Source organism: Ranitomeya variabilis, chromosome 6 (genome assembly GCF_051348905.1).
Source record: "Ranitomeya variabilis isolate aRanVar5 chromosome 6, aRanVar5.hap1, whole genome shotgun sequence".
NCBI classification, from domain to species: Eukaryota; Metazoa; Chordata; class Amphibia; order Anura; family Dendrobatidae; genus Ranitomeya; species Ranitomeya variabilis.
Window position 1 is genome coordinate 464,085,534 of NC_135237.1, and position 25,740 is coordinate 464,111,273.

Sequence of the window (25,740 nt, forward strand, 5' to 3'; positions counted from 1 at the left end):
AAAATCTCTGAGGAATGCTTCCAGCACCTTGTTGAATCTATGCCACGAAGATTTGAGGCAGTTCTGAAGGCAAAAGGGGGTCCAACCCGTTACTAGCATGGTGTACCTAATAAAGTGGCCGGTGAGTGTATATGTATATGTATAATATATATATATATATATATATATATATATATATATATATATATATATATATATATATATATATATATATATATATATACATACATACATATATACTGCATTCATTATAGTGCAGATATTAGATATCAGTGTAAATTATCCCCAAATATTGAGGGCGGTCGCAGAATTCAGGGGTTCTTTCTTTCATAGACATGTGTTACCAGTGATGTGAACACAGACATACATCTATTAGGTGCATTTATTAGATGTTATTGCACTTCACACACAGGCCAGAAATACAATCATGGATAACAAAAATGCGTTAGTCACACAAATGACACCTCCAGAGCGCTGCAAGGAGCGATGCTGTGCATAGTCTGGTCAATGGACTTTGACAACAAAACTAGGTCCAGTAACATATGTTGCCATTAAGGGGAATCTGTCAGCAGGATTTTGCTACCCGATCTGAGAGCAGCACAATACAGGGGCAGATAACCCGATTCCAGCGATGTGTCACTTACTGGGCTACTTGCTGTCATGCTGATAAAATCACCGTTTCATCTGCTACAGATCTCCCAGTTCTCTGAATGTTGAGCTCTGTATAACCCCGCCAACACTAGCGATTGGCAACTTTCTCTGTACACTGTGCATAGGCAGAAAACTGCTCATCAGTGGTGGGGCAGGGTTATGCAGAGCTACATGGCAGGAGGTTATCAAAAATACAGCAAGCCAAATATAAATATATAATATAACAGATACCATGTCATAGATGGCTGAGTGGACAAGAGCTGCTCTTTGTTCATGGCTTTCTGGCTAGGTTACTAGGGCATTCCAAGAGGGGCTTCCATGGCGAGTATACTGTATTAGTGAATACTGCTTTATCCACTTGAGCCGCTAATTTTACAGAAATGCCCTATGTTTCATTTTGGTCATAATTGATTGACAACAAGTCTCTTGAAGGAAACCTGTCAGTCAATTCATGCTGCCAAAGCAGGCCAGCATAAACCATAGTCAGGTTGCACGATTGATGCCAGGTATGTTTCTTTCCGAAATGCTGCAACGTGTGAAAGACCCGTCAATCAACTAGAGGAGAAAGGGAAGAACTGAGCTGGACTGAGGAGGCACCAAACTAGTCTTGTATCTGCAATCGTGAAAGCCAACTGACAGGTTCCCTTTCTTTGTATGTTTTGGCTCCCCACAAAGAGAAACGTTATCCCTTAGACACTAGTCAGAGGCCTCTCTCACACAGCCAAATCAAATCTCATGCTTTGCACTGACGAGGGGCATCACCCCGAAACATGCGTCTGTAAATTGAGATTCTGATTTGGCTTTTATACTATGTCATGTGACAAGGCTCATGAAAGTCGATATTGGGCTTTTAGTATTACTACTTCCAAAAAGTGTCACCAGAGTTCGAGTCCTCTTCCTCTCTGAAGAGGCCATTTGTGTTGCTGATACAAAGACAAATACTATTTGTTTGCACTCCCATCAAAGTTTGTATGTTCTTAATATATTCCAATCATATTATACAGCACTGTGCACTTACAATTGCTCATTTTACCTTTCTACCCAGCTAATTCTTCTGGTTTCTCTGCTCTATGTAGAAACAGGAAGTCTCTTGTCACTGCATTTAACATTCCCCTCTTCAGCTCCTGACCCAGCTGCTCCCTCCTCCCCCTGCCAGAGACTTTTGCAGTGGCCGATGACTCATACAGGGAAAATTGACCTCCCGTTTCTACATAGAGCTTAGAGGTCAGTAGTCACGTGATTATAGTAAAAGGCGGTTTAGTAGTGGAGCGCCAGGAGGTAGACCCAGAGAGGGTAGAGGGAAGAAAAGGTGCAGAGTCCCCCGCAGCTTCCAGCCGAACATGTCCCAGTAGTCACGTGATATCATAGACTTAATGGAAAAGAGAAGAATTAGCTGGGTAGAAAGGCAAAATTAGCAATTGTAAGTACACAGTGCTATACAGAATGAAGATTGCAATATCATTGTGATGGGAGTGCTTCTTTAATAAAGATTTAAACATTTAACCAAAATTACATGAGCGTTTTTAAAAACATAACCACTTATCAAGTGCAAATGGGCCCAACATATAAGTTGGTCAACTACTACAGGAGGATGGGGGGGGGAGCTGGAAAACAACAAGTTAAATACGTTGTCTTCTGTCAACTAGAAAAAAAGTGAATAGGTACCTCACTAAGAGTATTAACAGTGGCCTTACCCATTAGGCTGAAGCTGCCCAAATAATGAGTTTCATGCATATGACAGCATCCTTATACTCACCTCCCATACTGGTCTCCCGAGGCTTGCATGACATTATTGTGCTACATGAGCCCTGCAGCCAATAACCAGCCACTTTTGGGCTGTAGTGCTCACACCTCCACATCAGAAGGACATGAGGGCACAACAGCTTAATAGCGGCACAACGTCTTGCGAGCCTCAGGAGACCCGACATCGCTGGAATGGTGCCTGTCTGGGAGTGGGGTAGAAGGTGCTTTTATTTTACAAGGGGACATATAGTATGTAAGAGGTTGTCCTAGTTGTGGACAACCCCATTAATACAACCCGTGATATTTTCCTAAATAAATCCCTCACGTTTTATCATATGTAGATCCTCTAAATCGGAGCAGTTTTTCGCTTTAGATTTTAATCAGACAAGGACGCTAACAAACGTGCTACTCAGAACATATTGGGAAATATTTTATTTGCATCAAAAACAATTTTTTTTTTCTAAATTACCAATAATTAAAACCAGTAAAACAAACGGAATCTGTTTAGTTTTACGTACGGACACACAAAAAGGATAAAAGTAATCAGGTTTTATTTGCACAGATGACAGAAGTCCCAATCCACTAAATTAGAAAGCAGGATAAAGACAGTTATACAGCCAAGCAAAAAGTATGACCTGAGAATGGTGCCATAAGTTTGCTACAGCCAAGCGAGTGCAAGGTTAGGTCTCGGGTGCTCCAGTCCCTGCAAGCGGAGGTACTCCCAGGCTGAATGGGCACAAGGGACTAGTGAGGCAGATGAAGGTGAGAAGAGAATTTGGGGGAACACTAATTTAGTCTGGCTGCATTTAGGGTCTTGGGACGATACAGGACATGGAATATCGCAGGCTGGGTGGAAGCATGTGGCATATGCCCAATGGACAAAGGCATTAGTAATAAAATGTCGCCAGTGCCTGCCTCCTAAGCCATGGAAGGGTCATTGTGCAAAGCTTAATGAACTTAAATTAAAAATATGCAAAAAAATTTTAAAAAAACCAAACAAACAAGACCTGAATTGCAGAAATCTTCACTGGGATATAGGACCGACCCGTACAAATAATCATTCTATTGTGTACAGGATCTGCCAAGTAGGACACTCGGCTATGTGGCCACCATATGGCTCCTTGAATCCAGACTGTCCACTATGAAGTGGGTGATCCCGTATCTTGTGGCTTTACTTATGAGAAAAACAAAACCAGAGAGAAATTAGTATCTGGTCTGTGAAGAGAGGTTATTGGTTCTGCAAATCCAGTATGACACAGGTCTTTTTTCCCTGAACCCCTTCGTTCTGTGACGTACCATCAACATCGTCTGAGGGGTCGTTCTCTTCTTCTTCTACCATTTCAAAAGGAGTCATTACGTCATAAAGAAAGGAGAGGAAGCCATAAAACCAATCAGAGCTTTCCTCAGCTAAAATATTAAGGACTTCCTCTAGAGAATCAATATTCACACTACTGCCATCTTTGGTGAGGCCTACACAAGAGTAAAAGGGGAAGAAGAAAAAAAGGAGAGAAAGGAAAGAAGAAAGAAGAGGAGCAGTTTAGTAGACAGAAGGGCCATGGAGAGCAGGGATGTGAAAATGCTTCATCCACTCACTTCTCTCAGACAATGGAGACCGGAACTATAAAAGAAAAGTGAATGACCGTTTGATGTACAAAAAAAGAAAGAAAAAAAAAAACGTACAAAACAAAAAACAGCTCATGCAGATGTTTACTAGGACACAAGGGCGCACTCCCATCCACCTCAACATAAAGGAGGGGTTACATGCAGACAAGGGACAGAAGGAGATCAGCAAAGAACACAAGAATTCCAATGGATTTTCAATTTGGAATCCACAAGAATAGGACTTGGTAACTAGGTTTCACATTACCTCCTTTACACATGTTAAAGAGGTTGTCCATTACTTTAATACAGATGACCTAGCCTTAGGATAGGTCATGAATGTCTGATCGTTGGAGGTCTGCCATCAGGTATCAGTTCTAGTTGCCAGTGGAGTCCGGAAGTGCTCAATTACCAAGCTGCTCAGTCTACCGATTGTGGCAGGGGTCAGGTACTGCACACCTATGGATTTAAATAGGGGCGCATGCGCAATACCTGGCGCAGCCACCGATCGGACATTAATAACCTATCCTAAGGATAGACATTCAATGTAAAAAACAATGGACAACCTCTTTAATAAGCTGAATATTTTCTACCAGAGAAAGTAATGCCACATAGTAATGAGATGTCATCATTTTTAGATTAGGGGAGTTAGATTGCTGTGACCTGCATTGGTCCAAAGAATGATGTGAACCGGAGACCACGTAAAGTTCCCTGCGCAGAAGGTGACCAGAACCTGGTTTACTGCTAAACCAGCTCTGTGGCCTCTGCAGTCTCAGAATTTATTATTCAGATTCTTACTAAAATTTTCTGGTAACACGTCAACAGTTTATGTAACTGATAAACTACTTTGAAGAGGTTATTCAGTAATGTAATAAAAATGGCCCCTGTCCTGCAATTTACACTACAACCCATCTAATTCACGTGTCAGGACGGATTGCAGTCTGAAGAAACACAGGTACCGAGAACTGTGTCTAAACCGAAAGAGGAGATGTATCGCAAGCACACATACTGGTTAGCTGCCAGAGAAAGACTGACAGGAAAAGAAACAAGCCTTCCCCTTCACTAACTGCACACGGAGGACTGAAGGGGAGAAAAAAATCCTGTGTGTTCTTATCAGCTGAGGAGAAGATTTATTTTTTTCTCCCATCACAGCCCTTCTCCAGCAGCTCGCCGGAATGTGTGCTTACAATTGAGCTCCTGTGTTAGTTGAGACACAGGTCTCAGGAGCTGTGATTCTTCAGACTGCAACCCACTCTGACACGTGACTAAGACATGCTGTAATTTGAAATATGCTCAGGGGCTATTTTATTATATTCTTGGAGGACCCCTTTAAAGTGATTTGTATGAAGAGTTCCTAATACAACGTGACAAATATAAGTTCAATGCTACAGATGCAACCTTTAGAAGCAGGGACTATGGGATAATATATGCATATTGGTCCCAAAAAAAAAACTGCTTGAGAGACAGGAAACAGTCATTATAAAAAGGTGCATGCACCAACTAGGCTTAAGTCACCCATTTTTTTGTTATCACATCATGAATACTCAAAATCCCAAATACAAAGTTAAAGTATAATTTTTTTACTGAGGACACAAAACTTAGTAGGATAATAAATGATTATTACATGGGATTGAAGGCCTCCCTTATAACGAGAGGTTAGAAAAAAGATGGATCAGAGGTGATATCATTTATATGCATACATGTATACATATTTCGTCAATACAAAGGACTGGCAAAGGACCACATCACATGTGGAGGAAAGAATTCTATTATCTAAATTGGGAAGGATTCTTTATAGTTAGAGTAGCTAGACTGTGGAATGCTTCACCGCAGGGGGTAGTAATGGCAGTTACTTTATTGTAGTTAAAAAAGGGCAGAATGCTTTTCTTATAACAAATGGCATTGTGAGTTAAAAATAAATTTAGGGAGAATTTATAAATAATTGAAAAAAAAAAAAGGCTGGAAATTGACAGTTCCATCAGGTTCAACCTATGTAATATTAACCGAAGACAAGACTGAGTATCACATGGGATGTAATATATTGATGACATATGTATAGGATGGTTCACTAATGTAAGAACAGTGGAGGTCTGACATACGGCTGATCAGCTGAAATCTGCTTTGGCGGCCACAGTATAAACACTTTGAGGTGCGCTCTACAGCTTCACTGATTGTGTAGCTGCCGCTGCTGGGTGCTAGAGAACAGCTATAACAACCAAAGCAGATTTCGGTTCATCAGTGGGGGGTATCAAATGTTGGAACCCCACCAATCTGGTATTGATGACCTATCCTTTTGGATACGTCATCACAAATGAAAAGACCAGGTAACAGCTTTAACATTAAACTTAGAGGCTGATATTATCCACTAACAGGTAAAGGAGAAAACAAAATCAAGTTAAAATTAAGCTTTAAACCATTTTATAGGACATGGCTACACATTTCCAAGTGTGATTGAACGTCCAAGAGTAAATAAGGTTTTATGTACTGAGCAGTCCCTCCGACAGTGAATAGTGGCAGTGATGACGAGCAGCGCCTGACAATGCCAAGTAAACAGCAGAGAATACTCCCTTCTTTGTACAAAGACTGGGCAACACCAATGTTTGACTAATAATAATGCACAATAGAAGAAGTCGTCAATGTTGGAGAGCAGTGAATAGGGTTGGGCAATGGAAACTACATTAACTTCGTCGTTTATCCCAGAACAGGAATTAGAAATTTAAAAAATAAAAAAAATAATAAAAAAAAAAGTGTATAGAATATTTAACTTTAACAGCATGAAAAGAGAAAAAGAAAGCTACCATAAAAATGGATTTAAAAGGGAGGTGAAAAATAAAATCAAGTATTGTGCATGATCATCCAATGATGGCAAATACATATCAGGTAGAGTTGATTTTTGGCATACCACTTATCTGGACAAGAGAGGTTTCTTTGATAACTTCATTTTTATTACAAAAAAGGGCTTTGGTGATTCTTTACTGTAAGAGCAGTGAGATTATACAACTCTCCGCCACATGATACTGTACTGGTCGATTAATTAAAAAACTTCAAGAGGACCTGGGTGCCATCGAATCCAGTACCCGTAACATTAGCAGATGGGACATTGGTCCAGGGAACTAGTCCGGAATTGTCCCCCTAATATAGAGCAATGTTTCCCCTAATAAAAGGTCAATTATCATCCGTCTCAAGGGGGTCTTGCCTTCTTCTGGATCAACATATTAGGTTATAGGCTGAACTCACTGGACTTCTGTCTAACGCAGAAAACATAAATCCGAGCAAACGTTGCAGAAACCTCATCTGCCTTGTAGAATTTAACAGAGTACCCTAATTTACAGACAGACCAGGTCAAGCAGAACAACCCTTTAAGACGTGGACATTGCCTTTAGAGTGTGGAAAGATTATTTAAAGTGGATCTGACATCAGATTTCACAGCACTAACTGCACGTTTATAAATGTGTTAGACCAGATGAGCCTGGTGTACCCATTTAGAAAATTGAGTCCCGCCCACCCAGCCTGACCGATAACTGCAGCTTGTACTGAGCAGTGGGATATATTAGCAGCAGCAGGGAGGAGAGACACTGAGGAGCCGTCAATCAGGCCGGGGCAGCCGACATTGAGTGTAAAACGTTTAAATAGAATCATACAGGCATTCTGACGAAGATTAGACAAGTACATCGGCCTCATCTGGTCTAAAATGTAGATCATAATGGATGCAGTTAGACAGATCGGATTACATTTTTCATACTTCATCATTTTTAACAAAGCACCTCGCTATTCATGCTTTAATGTTCATGAAGCATGCAAAGTAGGAGACAATATGAGCAAACGTGCATGAATGATGGCTGCCGATCATCAGGGGAGATTGGAAGTGTTAATCCGGCTTATCAGAAACTATTTCATGGAACTTAAAGGAGTTTTCCAAACTTTAATATCACAAGGTCTTTTAGTCCCTGGAAAGTCCCCTTAAAGCCACCAATTATAAATAAAGATGTAATAAAGACATAAACTAGCACATTCACCCCGGGGCACAGACACAGTGGGCGGGTGGAGGTGGACATGCATGGTGTGAACATGCACCTCGGAGACACTGATCACACACACTGTAGAATCTAACTAACGAGGCTCAGGATCGGGCCCTTAACGCGGGGACGTTTTAGGACATGAGCAAACATAATAAAGGTAAAGCACATAGTAAATTGCAGAAAGAGGTCTCCGCAAATCAATCTGCACAGAGCAAAGAAACATGGACTTGCCTAGCAAAACCTTGGCGTCATCCACGTCAAAATCTCCATCGCCGTCAGCGTCGTAATCGCCCAGTTTTCCTAGAAAAAGAAATTCAGACAGAATTATGAATTCGTATCAAAAAGTTAAAGCTTACATTTATTTCCAAACTTACTTAGAAAAATGGTGGGAAAAAAGTCTGCTGTAAGCATTGTTACAGAGGAGAGAGCTCGGAGCCCGGTGGGTGGCAGGGTCACTTCATATTGTCACACTTATTACACCTAACGTGAAACTAATTACCTGCCAATACTGAAAGATAAAAGGTAACCTAATTATTAATACCCCTGCCCAATCCACAGGCAGCACGTAACACACAATGGCTGAACCATTTCAGCCGGGTACTTGTGACTCAAACACTGGCGTTTCAGAGAAAATCCATACGGTAGCAGAGTAGCGGTCGGGGATGAGCCACACGAGAGACTAGTCGTACAGGTGCCTCCCTGGTGACTTCCCCCGGATCACTGCCCTGGAGTAATAGAGCTCTTCCTATTAACACACATGTAGGGAGAGCACTGTCACTCAAGGGCGGTGAGCAATAAGGAGCCGCCGGGGACCTGCCTGTCCAAGTAGTCTCCAGTGTGGCTCAATCCCCGGGGACCACAGTACTTGAGCCACCAGCACGAGCACATAGTGTTCACTACGGAAGGCAGCGGCACATGCAAGAAAGTATTACGACCTGGTACTGGCCAGACATCTTTCCTGGGCAAAGTTAGCGCGCTCTGCACAAGTCCTGCTGATGAAGACAGCGGTCCCAGTGTCTCCCATATGTGGTATATTCACCTGTTCCATTTGTCATGTATATACACAAAAGTCCCAGGGTATCCTCCTATGTGCGCTATACCTCACATAAGAGAGAATGAGACTGCTGTACAGTATACAGCTGACCTCATTATATGAGCATTGATGGCAACAGGTTCCCTTTAAGTGCTGTATGTCACAGCTACACTGCTCAGTACTGCTGTATGATGTCCTCCATGCAGCTATTGCTACTAAAAAAAAAAAAAAAAAAAAGACAGTAAAGTAGGTCTGTGTAGTGTGAATAGAAGACATTATGGACGCTAGTGTCTTCACACTAAATAAGGAACTGAACATTTGAGAATTGTATCAAATTTGCCTACTAGATTGTAACCCCATTGGGCACTATATCTCCATTTATGCAGGTGTATCCACCAATATATGAATCCTTTAGTTTATGGTTGAAGCTGTGGTTGCTTCCAATAGTTTCACAGGGGCCATGTAGTCTTACTATAAAGCTCCTCAGAGGTTTCGCCGTAAGCGTTTAGGGGAGGTCTTGCCTTTCCAAAAAAATAACCTGAAACGCAAATGCCATTTTTGACAATCCAGTAAGGATTTTACATCACAAAAGGGACAAAATTAGTAAACGGGCTAAGAAACATAGCTGAATTCTTATAGGGACGCTAAATATAGAGAATCTTAAGAAGGTAAAAAAAGTTTCCCACCAATTCCTACCATAGTCTCAGGCTTTGTTTTGACCTGAATAAATCTCATACTGCAATTAAAAGTGGTAGAACAGTGTGTGTGTGTGTGTGTGTGTGTGTGTGTGTGTGTGTGTGTGTGTGTGTGTGTGTGTGTGTGTGTGTGGGGGGGGGGGGGGGGGGGGGGGGTGGTTGGTTGCCGGAATCCCCTCCAGCCCCGAGAACGGGGTAATGCCGAGCTTCCTCTGATTATAGTGAAGGCTTCGCACACACCATTGCTCCATTCATTCCCTAGGGGGGCTGCCTCCATAGCAGAGCAGAGCGGTAGTCAAACATGTGGGAGCCGCCATACAGCACTCGGGTATAGAGGCAGCCCCCTAGGGAATGAATAGAGCAATGGTGTGTATGCGAAACCTTCACTATAGTCAGATCAAGCTCTGCACAGCCCCATTCTCAGGGAGGGCTGGAGGGGATTCTTGTAAGTGACCCCCCAAGTGATCACAAATTTATTCCCTATCCAAACCTAAAAACTTGGCACTAACCCTTTAAGCTACTACAAGCCAGGAGCGACAGGCAAAGTTGGCCAAATAGATTTATCTATGTTATGCACAGAATGAAGCAGAGGACGACTTTCTTCAGAATCATTAACTTGGAAATAATTGAAGAAAACAAAGACTATTCACCCATCAATGGCCACAAACAATGACGGAGCTCTCTGCGACCCGCAATGTAAACTCAGACGCCATTGCTGGGTCTGTACAAGGGAATGCTACGTTAGAGTTTGTGCACACAGAGGTTCTGGAGCAGAAACTCTCCATCTTGCCCTCAAAAACAAGGCGCTTCTGGCTCAAAACCTCCTCAAGTGTTCACATTACCCTAAAGAAATCTGCCAAACACAAGTTATAGTGGAAAACCAAGGTAAATAGCGTGTAATGGGGTTCTCTATTTTCAGGAGAAGTGTGTCCTGGTGCAGTTTGTAAGGGGGGGAACTCACTGGCTTTACTCACACCTTCCATGGGTCCTCCACGGAGTCTCTGCTGCCACCCCGGGGTCTGTAGTGTCAGGTCAACAGCGCTGCAGCCAATAACAGAGCTCAGCAGCTCTACCAGCTCTGCCCGGATAGATGGCACGAGCTACCAACAGCTCACCAAGTAGTTAGAGACACCGAGGCAGCTGCGGAGACTCAGCACTGGACCAAGGGATGGAGAGTCAAGCAGAGGGGTTGTTTTGCTTATTTTTTATTTTTAAACAAATCTGTCTGGATACAACACTTTTAAACCTTTTAAAAATCAGGTCAGGCGCTTAGAAAATAATTCTTCTCTGTGAAGCCGCTCTCTTCCAATCATCAGTGTGGTGCAGGGGGCTGTAATGGGCAGCGCTCACTACACAGCGCACACATAACTGAAAGCCAGGTCTGCCAGATATCGTACAGCAGGCTGTCAGTCAGTGTGCGGGGAGAGCACTCGCTGTGTAGTGAGCGGTGACTATTACAGACTCCAGCACCGCTCCGACGACTGGAAGGAGAATAGGACTTCAATTTCCCTATGCCCGGGCTCCAGTAAACCAGACTAGCAGGATTTAAAGGCTATTTACTTGCAGATTACCTCTATATCTACACGTAAATACAATTTCATCTACAAGACAGGTTCCAATTAACTCATACCTGTAGTTTTAGAAGGCTTTTCACAATAATCTGCCTTGTATGTGCATAAGGAGTTGTACCTTTCTGAACATTATATAACTGATAAAAAGTGCCAGATTCAAGTTTTAACATCTCTATACTGGAACCCAAATGTTTAGTCGTTTCTAAGATAGTGGGTGGAGACTACTACTATGTTGTCTCCCATACACAGTACACACCGGTGGAGATTCTGCTCCCCCATCACTCTCTAACATATCCTCATCTGTAGCATAAAGGGCATTATACAGTAATATTGAGCAGTGTAGCTGTACATCCAGCACTGGAGTGAGAAAACAAGACAAGGCTGCTGTGTGTGTCACACTCTGCAGCAAACCCCTCCTCCACCCGATCCTGTGACCTGAGCACAAAGTAACTTCATTGCTCAATAAGCTGAAGTTCTTATATCTAAGGGTAGATTTTAGCCTTGTATCAACAAGAATTATAAAATCAGGAAGGGGAGGGAGAAAAGGTTTTGATAATTAAAGAGGCTTTTTCACTTCTACTACTTTATTCAACGCTTGTTGAAAATATATGGATTATCTAAAAAGAATGTGTTATTACGAACTGACAGATCTATGTTAAATGTATTCTTTCAAATTTGAAGATTTTTTTTTTTTTAAGAATTCTCCAGATCATCCTTCTTACTGGTTCTTACTTCTAGACAATTCATCAGGGCATTTACTGCTGCGTCTTCTGGCATGGACAAAATGTGAACATTGCAAGCTGATCCAGCACCACGCTCACAAGACGACCCTGCCTGCTGTTGTGCAAATTTACACAAGGGAATTTTATTTTTCACCTTTTTAAAAGGTCCATAAATAAAAGGCTTGCCCAGTAGTGTACATTGCTTTGAAGAATAATAATAAAAAAAACTGCCATTTTTATAGAGATTTTACTCAATAGACCTATACAGTGGTGGAAATAAGTATTTGATCCCTTGCTGATTTTGTAAGTTTGCCCACTGACACAGACATGAACAGTCTATAATTTTAAATGGGTAGGTTAATTTTAACATTGAGAGATAGAATATGAAAAATAAAATCCAGAAAATCACATTGCATAAATTATATACATTTATTTGCGTTTTGCAGTGAGAAATAAGTATTTGATCCCTCTGGCAAACAAGACTTAATACTTGGTGGCAAAACCCTTGTTGGCAAGCACAGCAGTCAGATGTTTTTTGTAGTTGATGATGAGGTTTGCGCACATGTCAGGAGGAATTTTGGTCCACTCCTCTTTGCAGATCATCTCTAAATCATTAAGATTTTGAGTCTGTCGCTCGCCAACTCCGAGCTTCAACTCCCTCCATAAGTTTTCTATGGGATTAAGGTCTGCAGACTGGCTAGGCCACTCCATGATCTTAATGTGCTTCTTTTTGAGCCACTCCTTTGTTGCCATGGCTGTATGTTTTGGGTCATTGTCACGCTGGAAGACCCAGCCACCACCCATTTTTAATGTCCTGGCGGAGGGAAGGAGGTTGTCACTCAGGATTTTACGGTACATGGCTCCATCCATTTACCCATTGATGTGGTGAAGTAGTCCTGTACCCTTAGCAGAGAAACACCCCCAAAACATATTTCCACCTCCATGCTTGACAGTGGGGACGGTGTTCTTTGGGTCATAGGGCGAGTTGAGTTAATGCCAAAGACCTACATTTTTGTCTCATCTGACCACAGCACCTTCTCCCAATCACTCACAGAATCATCCAGGTGTTCATTGGCAAACTTCAAAGGGTCTGCACATGTGTCTACTTGAGCAGGGGGACCGTGCAGGCACTGCAGGATTTTAAACCTTTACAGCTTAATGTGTTACCAATGGTTTTGTTGGTGACTGTGGTCCCAGCTGCCTCGAGATCATTAACAAGTTCCCCCCATGTAGTTTTAGGCTGATCTCTCACCTTCCCCATGATCAAAGATACCCCACGAGGTGAGATTTGGCATGGTGCCCCAGATCGATATCGATTGACAGTCATTTTATATTTCTTCCATTTTCTTACTATTGCACCAACAGTTGTCTCCTTCTCACCCAGCATCTTACTTATGGTTTTGTAACCCATCGCTGCTTTGTGCAGGTCTATGATCTTGTCCCTGACATCCTTATAAAGCTCTTTGGTCTTGCCCATGTTGTAGAGGTTAGAGTCTGACTGATTAATTGAGTCTGTGGACAGGAGACTTTTATAAAGAAAGACAGATGTCTTTAATGTAGGTAACGAGTTGATTAGGAGCATCTAACTGGTCTGTAGGATCCAGAACTCTTAATGGTTGGTAGGGGAACAAATACTTATTTCTCACTGCAAAATGCAAATACATTTATATAATTTATACATGCGATTTCCTGGATTTTATTTTTGATATTCTATCTCTCAATGTTAAAATTAACCTACCCTTAACATTATAGACTGTTCATGTCTTTGTCCGTGGGCAAACTTACAGCATCAGTAAGGGATCAAATACTTATTTCCCCCACTGTACTTCTAATATGTGGTCGCACTTGGAGCGGCAGATTAACATAATAGAGCTGCTTGAGGGTATGTGCACACGCTGCGGAACCGCAGCTGCGGGTCCGCAGCTGTTTCCCATAAGTTTACAGTACAATGTAAACCTATGGGAAATGAAATCCGCAGTGCACATGCTGCGGAAAAAACTGCGCGGAAACGCAGCGGTTTATTTTCCGCAGCATGTCAATTGTTTGTGCGGATTCTGCTGCGGGTTTCCACCTGCTCCATTAGAAATCTGCAGGTGAAAACTCGCAGAGAAAACAGCACTAGAAACCACGATAAATCCGCAGTAAAAACCGCAGCGTGTGCACTTAGCCTTATGGCGCTTGTCCGACCTAATCTCAAACAAAGCTTTAGATGTTTGGCATAAGCCTCCAAAACCAAGAAAGGCTGGAAGGTTGTTGTACCCGTTGTACTTTTACTTACTAGAAAGTTTGGAAAAGGGAAATATAGTTATTTTGAGAAGCCAAAGTAGAAGGGAAAAAAAAAGTGAAATTAGATCTAGAGAAAGCCTGGAAATGGTTATTGGAAATACAAAACTGAAAGTGTATAAAAAAAAACATAGTTAAAACATTTGCAGCTAACAAGTCCTACCTTGAAGAGCCTCTGACAAGTTATAGCGGAAATCCTTTGCCTTGGCTGCATGTGTGAATAAATATAAAAATATGTATAATACATTACTTATAACCAAGATGGTACTGACAATTTCACTTTATAAATGGGATTAACACAGAGAAAAAGAAAAAAAACACACAGCACTGCCAAATGCCATCATTGCCATAAATTAGGGTCTTCCAGCAGGCGTCTGGTGGTCTCTTGGGAGAGCATCTTAAAATCTGTTTCTTGCATGGCTTCACTGCAATGAATCTCAACAAAATATAAAAAAAATTGGGAGTAAATTTTGATAATGTCACGTACTAGTTCATTAATTTAAAGAGGTTGCCTAGTTACAGATATTGATGACCTAGCCATAGAATAGGATATTAACCCCCTTCACGACATATGACGTACTCATCTTTTCTGGCACATGACAGATGATTTGATCAGCTGTCGTGCGCCCCACAACAGCCACAGGTGGAATCCCAATCCACCCGCGGCTGTTAACTAGGCAAATGCCGCTGCCAATCTCATCACCTTTATATGCTGTTATATGCTCCAGAGACCACAGGATGCTAACACTTTGAACTGAGCTGCAGAGCACAGCTTCATTTAAGGTGCAGGGACTTCACGGGTGCTGCAGAACAGCTCCTATATTTTTTTTTTACAGCTCTGTACAATGAATTTACATTTGGCAGACACCAGAGAATGTAACAGCTGATCAGTGGGGGTGCATGGTGTCAGATCACCAATCCGATATTCATGACCTATTCAATGGATAGCGCATCAATAGGTGTGATCAGACAATGGCTTTAAAGGGAACCTGTCAGCTGATGCATGCTGGCCAAACTCTAGGCAGCATGCATCAGCCACTGGCTGTTGTATGTCCCAGCCATGTAACTTTGTCTATGAAATGCTGTGACGTTTCAGAAAAGGAAAAAAAAATAAAATAAGAAATTTATATATATAATAATAATAATAATAATAATAATCTTTATTTTTATATAGCGCTAACACATTCCGCAGCGCTTTACAGTTTGCACACATTATCATCGCTGTCCCCGTTGGGGCTCACAATCTAAATTCCCTATCAGTATGTCTTTGGAGTGTGGGAGGAAACCGGAGTACCCGGAGGAAACCCACGCAAACACGGAGAGAACATACAAACTCTTTGCAGATGTTGTCCTTAGTGGGGCTTGAACCCAGGACTCCAGCGCTGCAAGGCTGCTGTGCTATCCACTGCGCCACCGTGTTGCCCATATATATATATACTAGATGGTGGCCCGATTCTAACGCATCGGGTATTCTAGAGTATGCATGTCCACGTAGTATATTGCCCATTTACGTAGCATATTGCCCAGTCACGTAGTATATTGCCCAGCTACATAGTATACAGCACAGCGACGTAGGATATTGTGCAGCTACGTAGTATATTGCACAGAGCCACATAGTATATTGCACAGCTTTGTAGTATACAGCAGAGCCACGTAGGATATTGCCCAGTGACGTAGTATATTACCGAGGCACGTATAGGGCCAAAAAATAAAAAATAAACATACTCACCTAACGATCCGAGGGCCCCTTGTAGTGCATCATACTCACCATTCTTGTCGCTGCTCCTCTGCGTCCTGCCTCTTCTCTTCCTGGGATCCTGTGCAGATGGTAGTGGTCGGCTTCAGGAAAATGGCCGCTGGATGCTGCGCGTGCGCAGATCGAGATCGCGGCGGCCATTTTCCTGAAGCCGAGTTCCATTGCAAGTGCAAGGGCTGGTGGGAGCAGGACCTATGAAGACGTCGCGGTCACATGACCGTGACGTCACGGCAGGTCCTTGCCGCACACCAGCCCTGGGACGCAACCGCACCGCAAGCTGCCGCTTGTAATGGAGCGGTCCGGGGAGCGTGGCGAGGAGCGAGAAAGGCGGCGGAGGGTGAGTATAGCAGGTTTTTTTTTTTTTTATTTATTATTTTTAACATTACATTTTGTACTATTGATGCCGCATAGGAAGCGTAAATAGTACAAAGTTGGGGACACACAGGGTTAATAGCAGCGGTAACGGAGTGCGTTACCCGCGACATAACGCGGTCCGTTACCGCCGGCATTAACCCTGTGTGAGCGGTGTATGCGGGCGCCGGCAGTGAGTGCGGGGAGTAAGCGGCCATTTTTTTCTGGACTGTGCGCGTCGCTGATTGGTCGCGGCAGCCATGACAGGCAGCTGCCGAGACCAATCAGCGAACGAATAACGGTGACAGACAGAAGGACAGACGAAAGTACCCTTAGACAATTATATAGTAGATAATATGCCAGGAACCGAGCCCTGTAGGTGAGTTATCATATAGGCGGGCCTCCAGTGGCTTCTCCCCACCCACTGACCGTGACTGACAAGCCTCTACCTATACGCGCACAAAGGCAGAAGCTTGCCAGTCATGGTCAGCGGTGGAGAGAAGGCACCAGGGACCCCTCACCTGTACGACTAGTGCACACTGCGACTCGGTCACCGGTGGCTATTAAAAGTATGTTTTTCTCTGAAACACTGCAGCATTTCAGAGGCAAACATACATGGCAGAGACTCTACAGTGGGTGATACATGTTACCCACAGTTTGGAGCAAGTATCGGCTGACAGGTTCCCTTTATGCCAACTCATAACATAATTGTTTTATAAAGATTTATTGATCCACGTCTATTTTTTTATTTTTACTTGGAATTTATCTTCATGTAATGGTTGATTCAGGTTTCCTTACCTCCAAAACAATTTGTATATTATATGGGCTTGTAAAATGGGGGGACAGCAAGTGATATTGATTCAACTACCCCGGGAAAAAAAGAGCAAAATCTTAAATATTAAAGAATAAAATTAATAACAGTGTCAGTAAACCAAAATAATAATACAAAAAGAAATAACCAGAGTTCTTACCAAGAATTTCTTCATAGTCTACAAGATCAAACCACACGACGGCAACCGATGTCCAAACCCCGAGCAGAGCGATAACCATGAACCAGGTGAAGAAGGAGCTGCCGGACAGGCCTTCCTTTTTCCCATTCTTACCACCATGTTTTTGGTCTGTTTGAAAAGAATAGAGTAAGAAAAAATAATAGTTAGAACTGGAACACACGATAAAAAGACTTCATATTGTTTATTTTATTAGAAGAGAGACAGCACGACTCTTCAGGATGTGAATCACCTTGCTCAATGACTTATCATAGCATTACCTATCTCTTATAGTTGTATAGTCTATAGTAATGTTCTACCTTGCTTGTATTAGACCTACAATAAATTGTGTAACCGGCTGAATGAACTCGGCCGAAGCGCGAAGGGACGCAAACTATATGGAATCCCTTACAAAAAAAGTCAAAATTTCATTTTAAGTGGAAGTATTAAAGGGCCACTGTCACCCCCTCCAGCCGTTATAAACTAAAAGAGCCACCTTGTTAAAGACCGGTATTTTGGCTAAGTTTAAAAACGCTTTATTTTGGGAATACTTGAACCAAAAACTAAAAGAGCCACCTTGTTAGAATGCAGCATTACTGCTGCACAAGGTGGCTCTTTTAGTTTATAACGGCTGGAGGGGGTGACAGTGGCCCTTTAAAATGAACATATGACATCTAAAGAACAGGCCCAATTCACTGGGTTTACATAAAGACCAAAAAACGCACCCTGACAGGCAGGAAACATTATATGCACAGTCCCAGACCACTCTTGACCCCAAAGAAGTGTGAAGACCCTCCAATGTCGAATCAGTCTAAAAATAGAGAGGAAAGGCTCAGGGATGAGCACAACCGTTTCGCAACGACTGCTTCAGCAAGAGCCACAGACACCAATGATTTTCACAGTCTTGTGATCAATAATCAACAATAGCTTTGTTGTTTAACTTTGTTTTTACAACAATTGTAAATGATTGCCAAGAATTAAAAAAAATAAATAAATATATATATATATATATATATATATATATATATATATATATATATATATATATATAACACCCTACATAAGAACTGCTAATGTTAATCTCACATATGTATTTCAATGTTTCTAGAGGTTCTCAGACCTCACAATGTGTCAGATAAAGCACAGATCACGGGTACTAACAATATACTGGATTATGTTATTTCCTGTTGTTATCAGCCAGAGCGGGTGGCCGAAAAGTTACAGTCAGCTGTAGAGCAGGCATAAAGAAGGCATATAACATTAGGTTTAATATTCATATTTATTCTAGGGTTGAAATATTAACAAGTATACATTATTTTCTGGAAAGGCAGTAAAGATAACCATATGTGGCTGTAACACAGATCTCACAGAGGCCGGGCTGTCAGCACAGAGAATTTTACTCTCAATACCACGCAGGCGAGTTCTGAGGACAAAGAAGTACTTTTGTCACAGACAAATATAGCCGACAGCAACGTACCCTCTCACAGAAAATAAAATAAAATTCTGAAACCTTATACATTCCAACAGTTATTAGAAATAAAAAGAGGTTAAAAAAAAAGCTATAATTTACATTCTATACATTTTTACGCAAAATAAAAACAACAACACTAACACGCACAATACATAACAGACAAATTAATACAATATAAAAAATATATACCCTATATGCAAGAGTATAAGCTGACCAGGGTATAAGCCGAGGCATCTACTTTTGCCATGGAAAACTGGGTAAGCTTATTGACTCGAGTATAAGCATGTATGCATTGTCTCCCTCATCCCCGTCTTACTATATGTGGCTCCCCCTGTCCTGTCCTGTGGCTCCCCCTGTCCTGGTATGTGGCTCCCCCTGTCCTGTCCTGGTATATGGCTCCCCCTGTCCTGTCCTGGTATATGGCTCCCCCTGTCCTGTCCTGGTATGTGGCTCCCCCTGTCCTGTCCTGGTATGTGGCTCCCCCGGTCCCGCATTGCTCAGCTCCCACGGTCCGCATGGCACCGGCTTCCCCATCCCCCCCCCCCCCCCCATGGCTCAGCTCCCCCATGCCATGGTTGTATGCATGGCTCACATTGCCCCTCCCTCCCTGTCACACTCACCCTTCTCACGCCTGCATCTCCGTCCCTGCATCTCTGTTGTCCCGACGCCTCTCCTCTCCTGAGCAGTCACGTGGTACCGCTCATTAAGGTAATAAATATGCGCTCCACGCCTATGGGAGTGGAGAGGCATCCATATTCATTACCTTAATGAGCGGTACCACGTGACCGCTGAGCACAGGAGATGAGAGCCACCAGCACCGGGACAACGGAGATGCAGGGAGGAGATGCAGCGATGGAGGGCGAGCATGATCTGTTCTGTTTGCCAGCGGCTGCAACTGTCACTGCGCAACAGCCGCCGGCTCCTGTCACCTGCTGCTCCACCAGATTTTTGGAACGTGATTTGTGTATAAGCCGAGGGGGTGCTTTCAGAACAAAAAATTGTGCTGAAAATCTTGGCTTACACACGAGTATACACGGTTTTTGGCAAATGTGAGGATTGTAAGAATCTATGCAACGGAGACAAAAAGTGAATTGTAATGACTAACTGATTGGATAAGAGAATCACTACAATGATGTGTGTGGGTGGGGGAGGGGTTCTAGGCATACAGAGGTACTAACCAGTGAGTAGGTGACCGGGTTATGGGGAGGCCAGCAATCACTGATGTACTTGGAGAGGAGACTACGTTTTTTTCAGGAATTGGTGCTATGGGTTTGGATCAAAATCGCTAAGGGGGCTTTTACTAGGATGAAATGACAAGTCTGCAGTCACTCCACGTGAATGCCAAATCGTGACACTGTGATTCCTGAGCAATCACAGCACAAGTGGGTGGTCACAGGACCCAGTGTAGATTATCTGCATATTGCGGTGACTTGCCAAAGTGTTGTATTGAGAGAAGTCGTCGATCACCCATGTACAGGAACATAGATGCTCAAATCGTTGAATAACAACTAATTTATTGCAATACTAGAACATCAACAAAATTGCATGAAATAGTTATTTATTCAATGTTATCACTGTTGCAAATGAACAATTCATGTTGTCATGTCCCACGACTTAGGAATCATTCAGTATTGTATTGTTGCTGTTGTGTTGGTATAAAATAAGGTTTGCCATTTAGCGTTTGTCTGCTCCCCCCCTCCCCCCCGTACCCTCCCTAGCTCTGATGTCAGCAACCCACCTTCTCCCACATTGTGAGTTTGGATGCCATCTTTAGACGCTACATGTCTTGCTGCTCTGGTTCAGAATAGTCTTTTTTATCTACGGCAGCTGGTACAGCTGCTGCTACTGTACTTGTGCATAATTACAAGGATTCAGCTTGAAAATAAACCTTCTGGAATCTTCATACATGCCTCTACAGTAGAATCAAACTATCTGAGGAAACCTTTGTGCGAGTACTCGTCCATAGAGACAGCTGTAGAAACAATATCTTAGGATAAGCCCTACACTCATAGTTTAGTAATGGAGTCTGAATACATGCCTTTGAGGTTCACAATGTGTTCTACTTAACCCTTACCATCATATGGCTAAACATCCGTTGAAGATTTTATCAATACTATTACAAACTGTATTTTCCCAAGTAGTATAAAATACAAGAAAAACCTTCCACTCGTGGATGTTATGTGACATACACAGCCCACCTAAATATTTCTGCAGACCAAGAAAGCCCCCTTTCACCGATACCTATCACCCTGTGTTAGGAGACTCATCAGGAGAATGCTTCCTGCCACACCGGAAAAGTTTTCAGGACAGGTTTGAAGATCATGAATCACACTAACTCTGATATTAAAGGGCTGAACCGAAACTAAATTGTATTTGAATCCTAAATGCCTAATTAAATATCATAATCTAATCTTCTTTCTAATATACTTTAAATTAAAAAGTTATATTGTTCCTTCACAACTCTAACTGCTGTATTCATTTATTTTTTGACTACTTCCTCTTTGATGACGCTTTGTTTGAGAATCCCAGTGCATGCTGGGATAGTCAAAGGAGTTGAAATCAGTTGGTATCAGTGATGTCCGGTTTCAGGGTCTGAGCTAGTCCCTGTTTTACGGAGCATACGTCAGTTGTAAATTCTGAAGGATGATAAATAGGATCTCGTCAATAGTAACAGTGCACTCACTCTGATCAGAAGTAACAAGCCAGCAAGAGAGTGCACTGTCAGTGTATGTTGTAAGGAGAATACTTGGTGTGTTGGAAAAGCAGAGACCAGCTCCTCCTAGTCCTCCATAAGTGAAGTGATGCACTGGGATTCTGAAACAAAGCCTCAAAGAGGAAGTCGTAAAAAAAATAAAAAAGCAGTTTGTGCAGTGAGGGAACCTTTTAATTAAAGTATATTAGAAGAGAGTTTAAAGATAACAATAGATAGGCATTTAGGATTATATATAGTTTTCGGACCAACCCTTTAACCAAAGCAGAGAGACAACGACAGCTCTCCAAATTCAGAATGATGGGAATTGCTTACGTTCACAAACATCTTTGTGTGAATTAGTGGTAAAGAAGAAGTTGCGCTTAAAAAACAACCAAAAAAACAAGAAACACACATGGAATTATCTGCTCTGCAGTCTTTGTATCTACACCTGATGGACTGAGCTCTTTTTACTACCGACATCAACTGGTCAGGTTCCTCTTACATCAAAAAAGTTTAAGGCCGCCTTTTAAGCCGCCATAATACATGATCGTGCTTCCGGGAGTATATTAGGGATACCATTTCTTGATCTCAAGTGGTTTTACAGATTCCCTTGTACATCTACATAAAATATTATATAGGAGAACGGTTGGTGCATCTGTAATACAAACCCCAAACGCTCAGTACGACTGTCTGAAGTTGGCTGGATGAAGTTTGACCTCTATCGTTCAACAGTTTGGATAGAAACAATACCTGCATAATGGAGACCGGTTCTGTAGACCCTCATTAGTGATACATTGCTGGAACCACGCTCTCTGTCTCTATATTATCCTGCTATCAGATGCCATAGAAAAAGCTGATGACTGATTCCCTTTAATTCTGGAAGATATTCACTAAGACGAGTACAGTCGCCTTCTAGTGCAAAAACTATATACCGGTAATCCTCTAAATGAAAATCTCCAGACTAAGCTCTCTACACACTTGAAAAGGTGCGAAACGAAAAGTCTTGAACTTGGTGAATGCCATTTTCAACAAAAGGTGCCAAAACTTATATCTGTACTCAGGAGCTTTGCATGAAGTTTATTTCTTTATAGGGATGGCCATAAAGGAGATAGTTCCTCCAGACTCCCACCAAACACATGAACACTTGGCTCACGATAGAGTAATAGTTGCTGTAAGACAATGCCTGGCTTGGCTTATTTTCTTCGTTAAACTTTAATCAGCCCAATCCTTCTCTCCTCAGTCACAAATGCAGATATGCAATGAGCTGGCACCGCTGACATGCAAGAATTACAAAGGGTGCAATCTCCATGAGGATATCTGCTTCATGCTGCAAATTTCAAGACATTTCACTTCACCAGTGAAAATTCTGCTGTATATTTCCTTTGTGTATACATCCAACGTGGCATTTCAGCTGCAAAATTCCTTCCGCAGAAATGTCATAGTGCTAAATACAGCAGAAAATATTGCCGCAAAATTGGTTTGGTAAAGTGGCATATGTCACCATTCACATAGCAAAGTGCGAAATCCCCAGTAATATCTGCAGCATAAATATAAGTGCTCACGACGCTCTTTGTAGCGTGTGCATGAGACCTTTATGAATGGCACACAGCGGTCCCTGTGGGCATGTCCCCTTCTAATGATTGGTTATTTATCAGACTGCAAGATCATTAACATTTAATCTTAAGTGAAGAACAAAAACAGGAAAAACCCAGTCCCATCTAATTTTTCATCACATAGGTGGGTTATCACAATATGGAAATAGTTCATTACACCAAACGTAAGAGACAAAAATGAAACTATTGCACCGTATTAGAGAAAAAAGTAATCAAGGCTTGAATCTTTCCAAACATATCACACTAAAAGGACATTTGTGCCATCTGCAACATTTGGAGCATGTTGACAAGCGAGGAGCTTCAAAAATTGGCAAGTTTAGGATCAACATTTAATCGATATGTAGGTATACATCTTCCCCTGGCTAGGAGCTAAGCACTTATGATAAATGAGTATACAGATGAAACAGCAGGGGCTCGCAGCTGCTACTTTCTCAGGTAACATATTTCCCTTCCTGTTTTATCACAGGAGCGAGTGTTTCTGCTGCATTGACAGCCCTCTGAGCTCATCATAAATGACATCATAAGCTCAACGACCGCTGGATCACTGACTTGATTTAGGATGACCCGAGCTGGAGACGTGGCAAAAACACTGGCTCCTGTGATAAAACAGGCAAGCAAAGGTGCTACCTCAAAAAGCAGCAGCTTGTGAGCCGCTGTTTAGTTTGTTTAATCACTTTTAAGGAACTTATACTTCCTCCCCTGCCCAGAAGCTGTAGTATGTATCAATCATGTACTGCAGCGCACGATCAGGCACAGCAGGGGCACATGTATTCGCTTATTTCAGCACAGGAATTTTTTTTTTAACACACCCAATAGTGGAACTTATTATTATTCAGATCTATTGATTAAAATGTACTTGGTTCATAAGACAACCCCATGAATTACATTTGCTCATTATGGTGCAGCCGGGCAAAGACATGACAAATGTATCTGGATAAAGTATCACGAGTGAAGAAACAAAAATTACTCAACTTCTTACAAAAATGTGCCAGCCAGTAAGCACAGACACAAAAAGGTCAGGTTTTTTATTTCTTCGACCCTTGACTTTATAAAGAATTGTTTCGGCGCAGTGTATTTTGCTGACTGTTGGAGAACGCTCTGCTTTCATGATGCTATTTTGACATAAGCAGCCAATCTGCCAGCAAATGTAACATCAGAAGACACCGTTCTAATTTTAAGTTTCTTCCTAGTCCCATTAAAAAACAACAACAAAAAAAACAAGGATGATGCGATATAGATCGAGAAGATAGTTATAAAAATCATCTAATTTTCAAAGTCTTTGATTAGCAGAACTGAGGATTCAATCTAAAGACCCAAATAGAAGACGACACCATTCTGAGGAGCAAGTTATGGAGAGCCTTCCACGTGGAGTGCCAGCTATGCATAGGAATGTGCCCCAAGGCTCGACCTGTACCCTCATGAAAAAACAAGAAAGCAATAGGAGATATCAAATGAACTAAAACAGTTGTGGCTTGTGTGTCTGGAGAAGAGCGGGGGGGGGGGGGGGGCCCATAGGTGGCCACCGGTCACAAAAACCAAACCTATAGATTTATGGACTTCAGACTGTTTATTCTCCCTTTATCTTCTCGGAGCCTCGATATCATGTAGAAATTAAAACTATAAAAGCCAGTTTGATGGACTACGTAGCACACAACATAACTGGCTGGAGTTCTCTTCCTCCAAGCCTGGTTTGTAACCTAAACACTTATATGAGGTTATAGATCTATAGTACCTGTATCCTCCATCATGCTGTCAGCTTTCTTCACCCACGAACATCAGCAAAATAATTGTTCCAGAAAATCACTCTGCTTCTTCTGACTGATAAAACCCAAGACGAGACCCAGTGTCCCCCATCCAGCAGGGGTGGAATGGCTCTGCACAGTTAAGTCAGCTGGATTCCGAAACTAGACCTGCCCAGCAAAGCTGCTGAATATCTATTATTAGTCCTGCCTTCCAAAGCCAAACTCTTGCAGGCACTCATATGGAAATCCTGGGCTAGGGAACAAGTGCTCTGCACAGCCTTAACTCCTTCATAGCCATAGACAAAGGCGAAGTCCTAGGAGACGGCGACATCAAGCGAGAGCACGCCACTGTTGTGCACACACCTTGCAGCAGACGATGACAGACCCGGTCAATCAGCTCTGCACCATATAATCCATAACTATTTGGAGAGGGAATTAGAGCGGGCTGCAGTACAGCTGGCTCCAGACCACACAGATTCCAGCAATCCATTTACTGGGAAAGAGCATCGATTAAGCAGCAGCCGTTGCAGAATCTGCCCAGAATTAAACGCTCTGCTGGCATTTTCTTTTGCCAGTCTAAACAATCAATCAACAATGAAAGATATAAAAGGGAAATACAGTCAGACGTCTAGATTTCCACCAATGCAGCAGATATAGTTGTTCTGGCTCTGGTTTAAAACTGGAAGTCCAGTACTAGTGCCATCAATATCAAATTGGTGGGAGTATGATACCTGGCAGCCCCAGCGAAGAAGCGAAGAGTGTTTTACAGCGCCAGCTGGATATTAACTGTGGACAAAGCTGGAACAGCACAGC

The 25,740-nt window shown here is 42.3% G+C and overlaps 1 protein-coding gene across 19 annotated transcripts in view; it reads right to left on the minus strand.

Annotated features, from left to right (window-relative positions):
• The window catches only part of ASPH (aspartate beta-hydroxylase), a 221,653-nt gene that overhangs the window by 171,688 nt on the left and 24,225 nt on the right, over positions 1 to 25,740 (minus strand). For 6 of the 19 annotated variants that reach the window (XM_077270548.1, XM_077270554.1, XM_077270551.1 and 3 more), the window contains exons 2-4: positions 17,395 to 17,541; positions 14,480 to 14,524; positions 8,244 to 8,312 (exon numbers count right to left, since the gene is read on the minus strand). In XM_077270548.1, coding sequence (XP_077126663.1) covers positions 8,244 to 8,312; positions 14,480 to 14,524; positions 17,395 to 17,541 — 261 coding nt within the window. Of the gene's footprint in view, positions 1 to 3,500; positions 3,865 to 8,243; positions 8,313 to 14,479; positions 14,525 to 17,394; positions 17,542 to 24,917; positions 25,098 to 25,740 lie in introns of those variants that run through there. The other 13 variants (XM_077270552.1, XM_077270550.1, XM_077270561.1 and 10 more) reach the window with 8 other exon arrangements.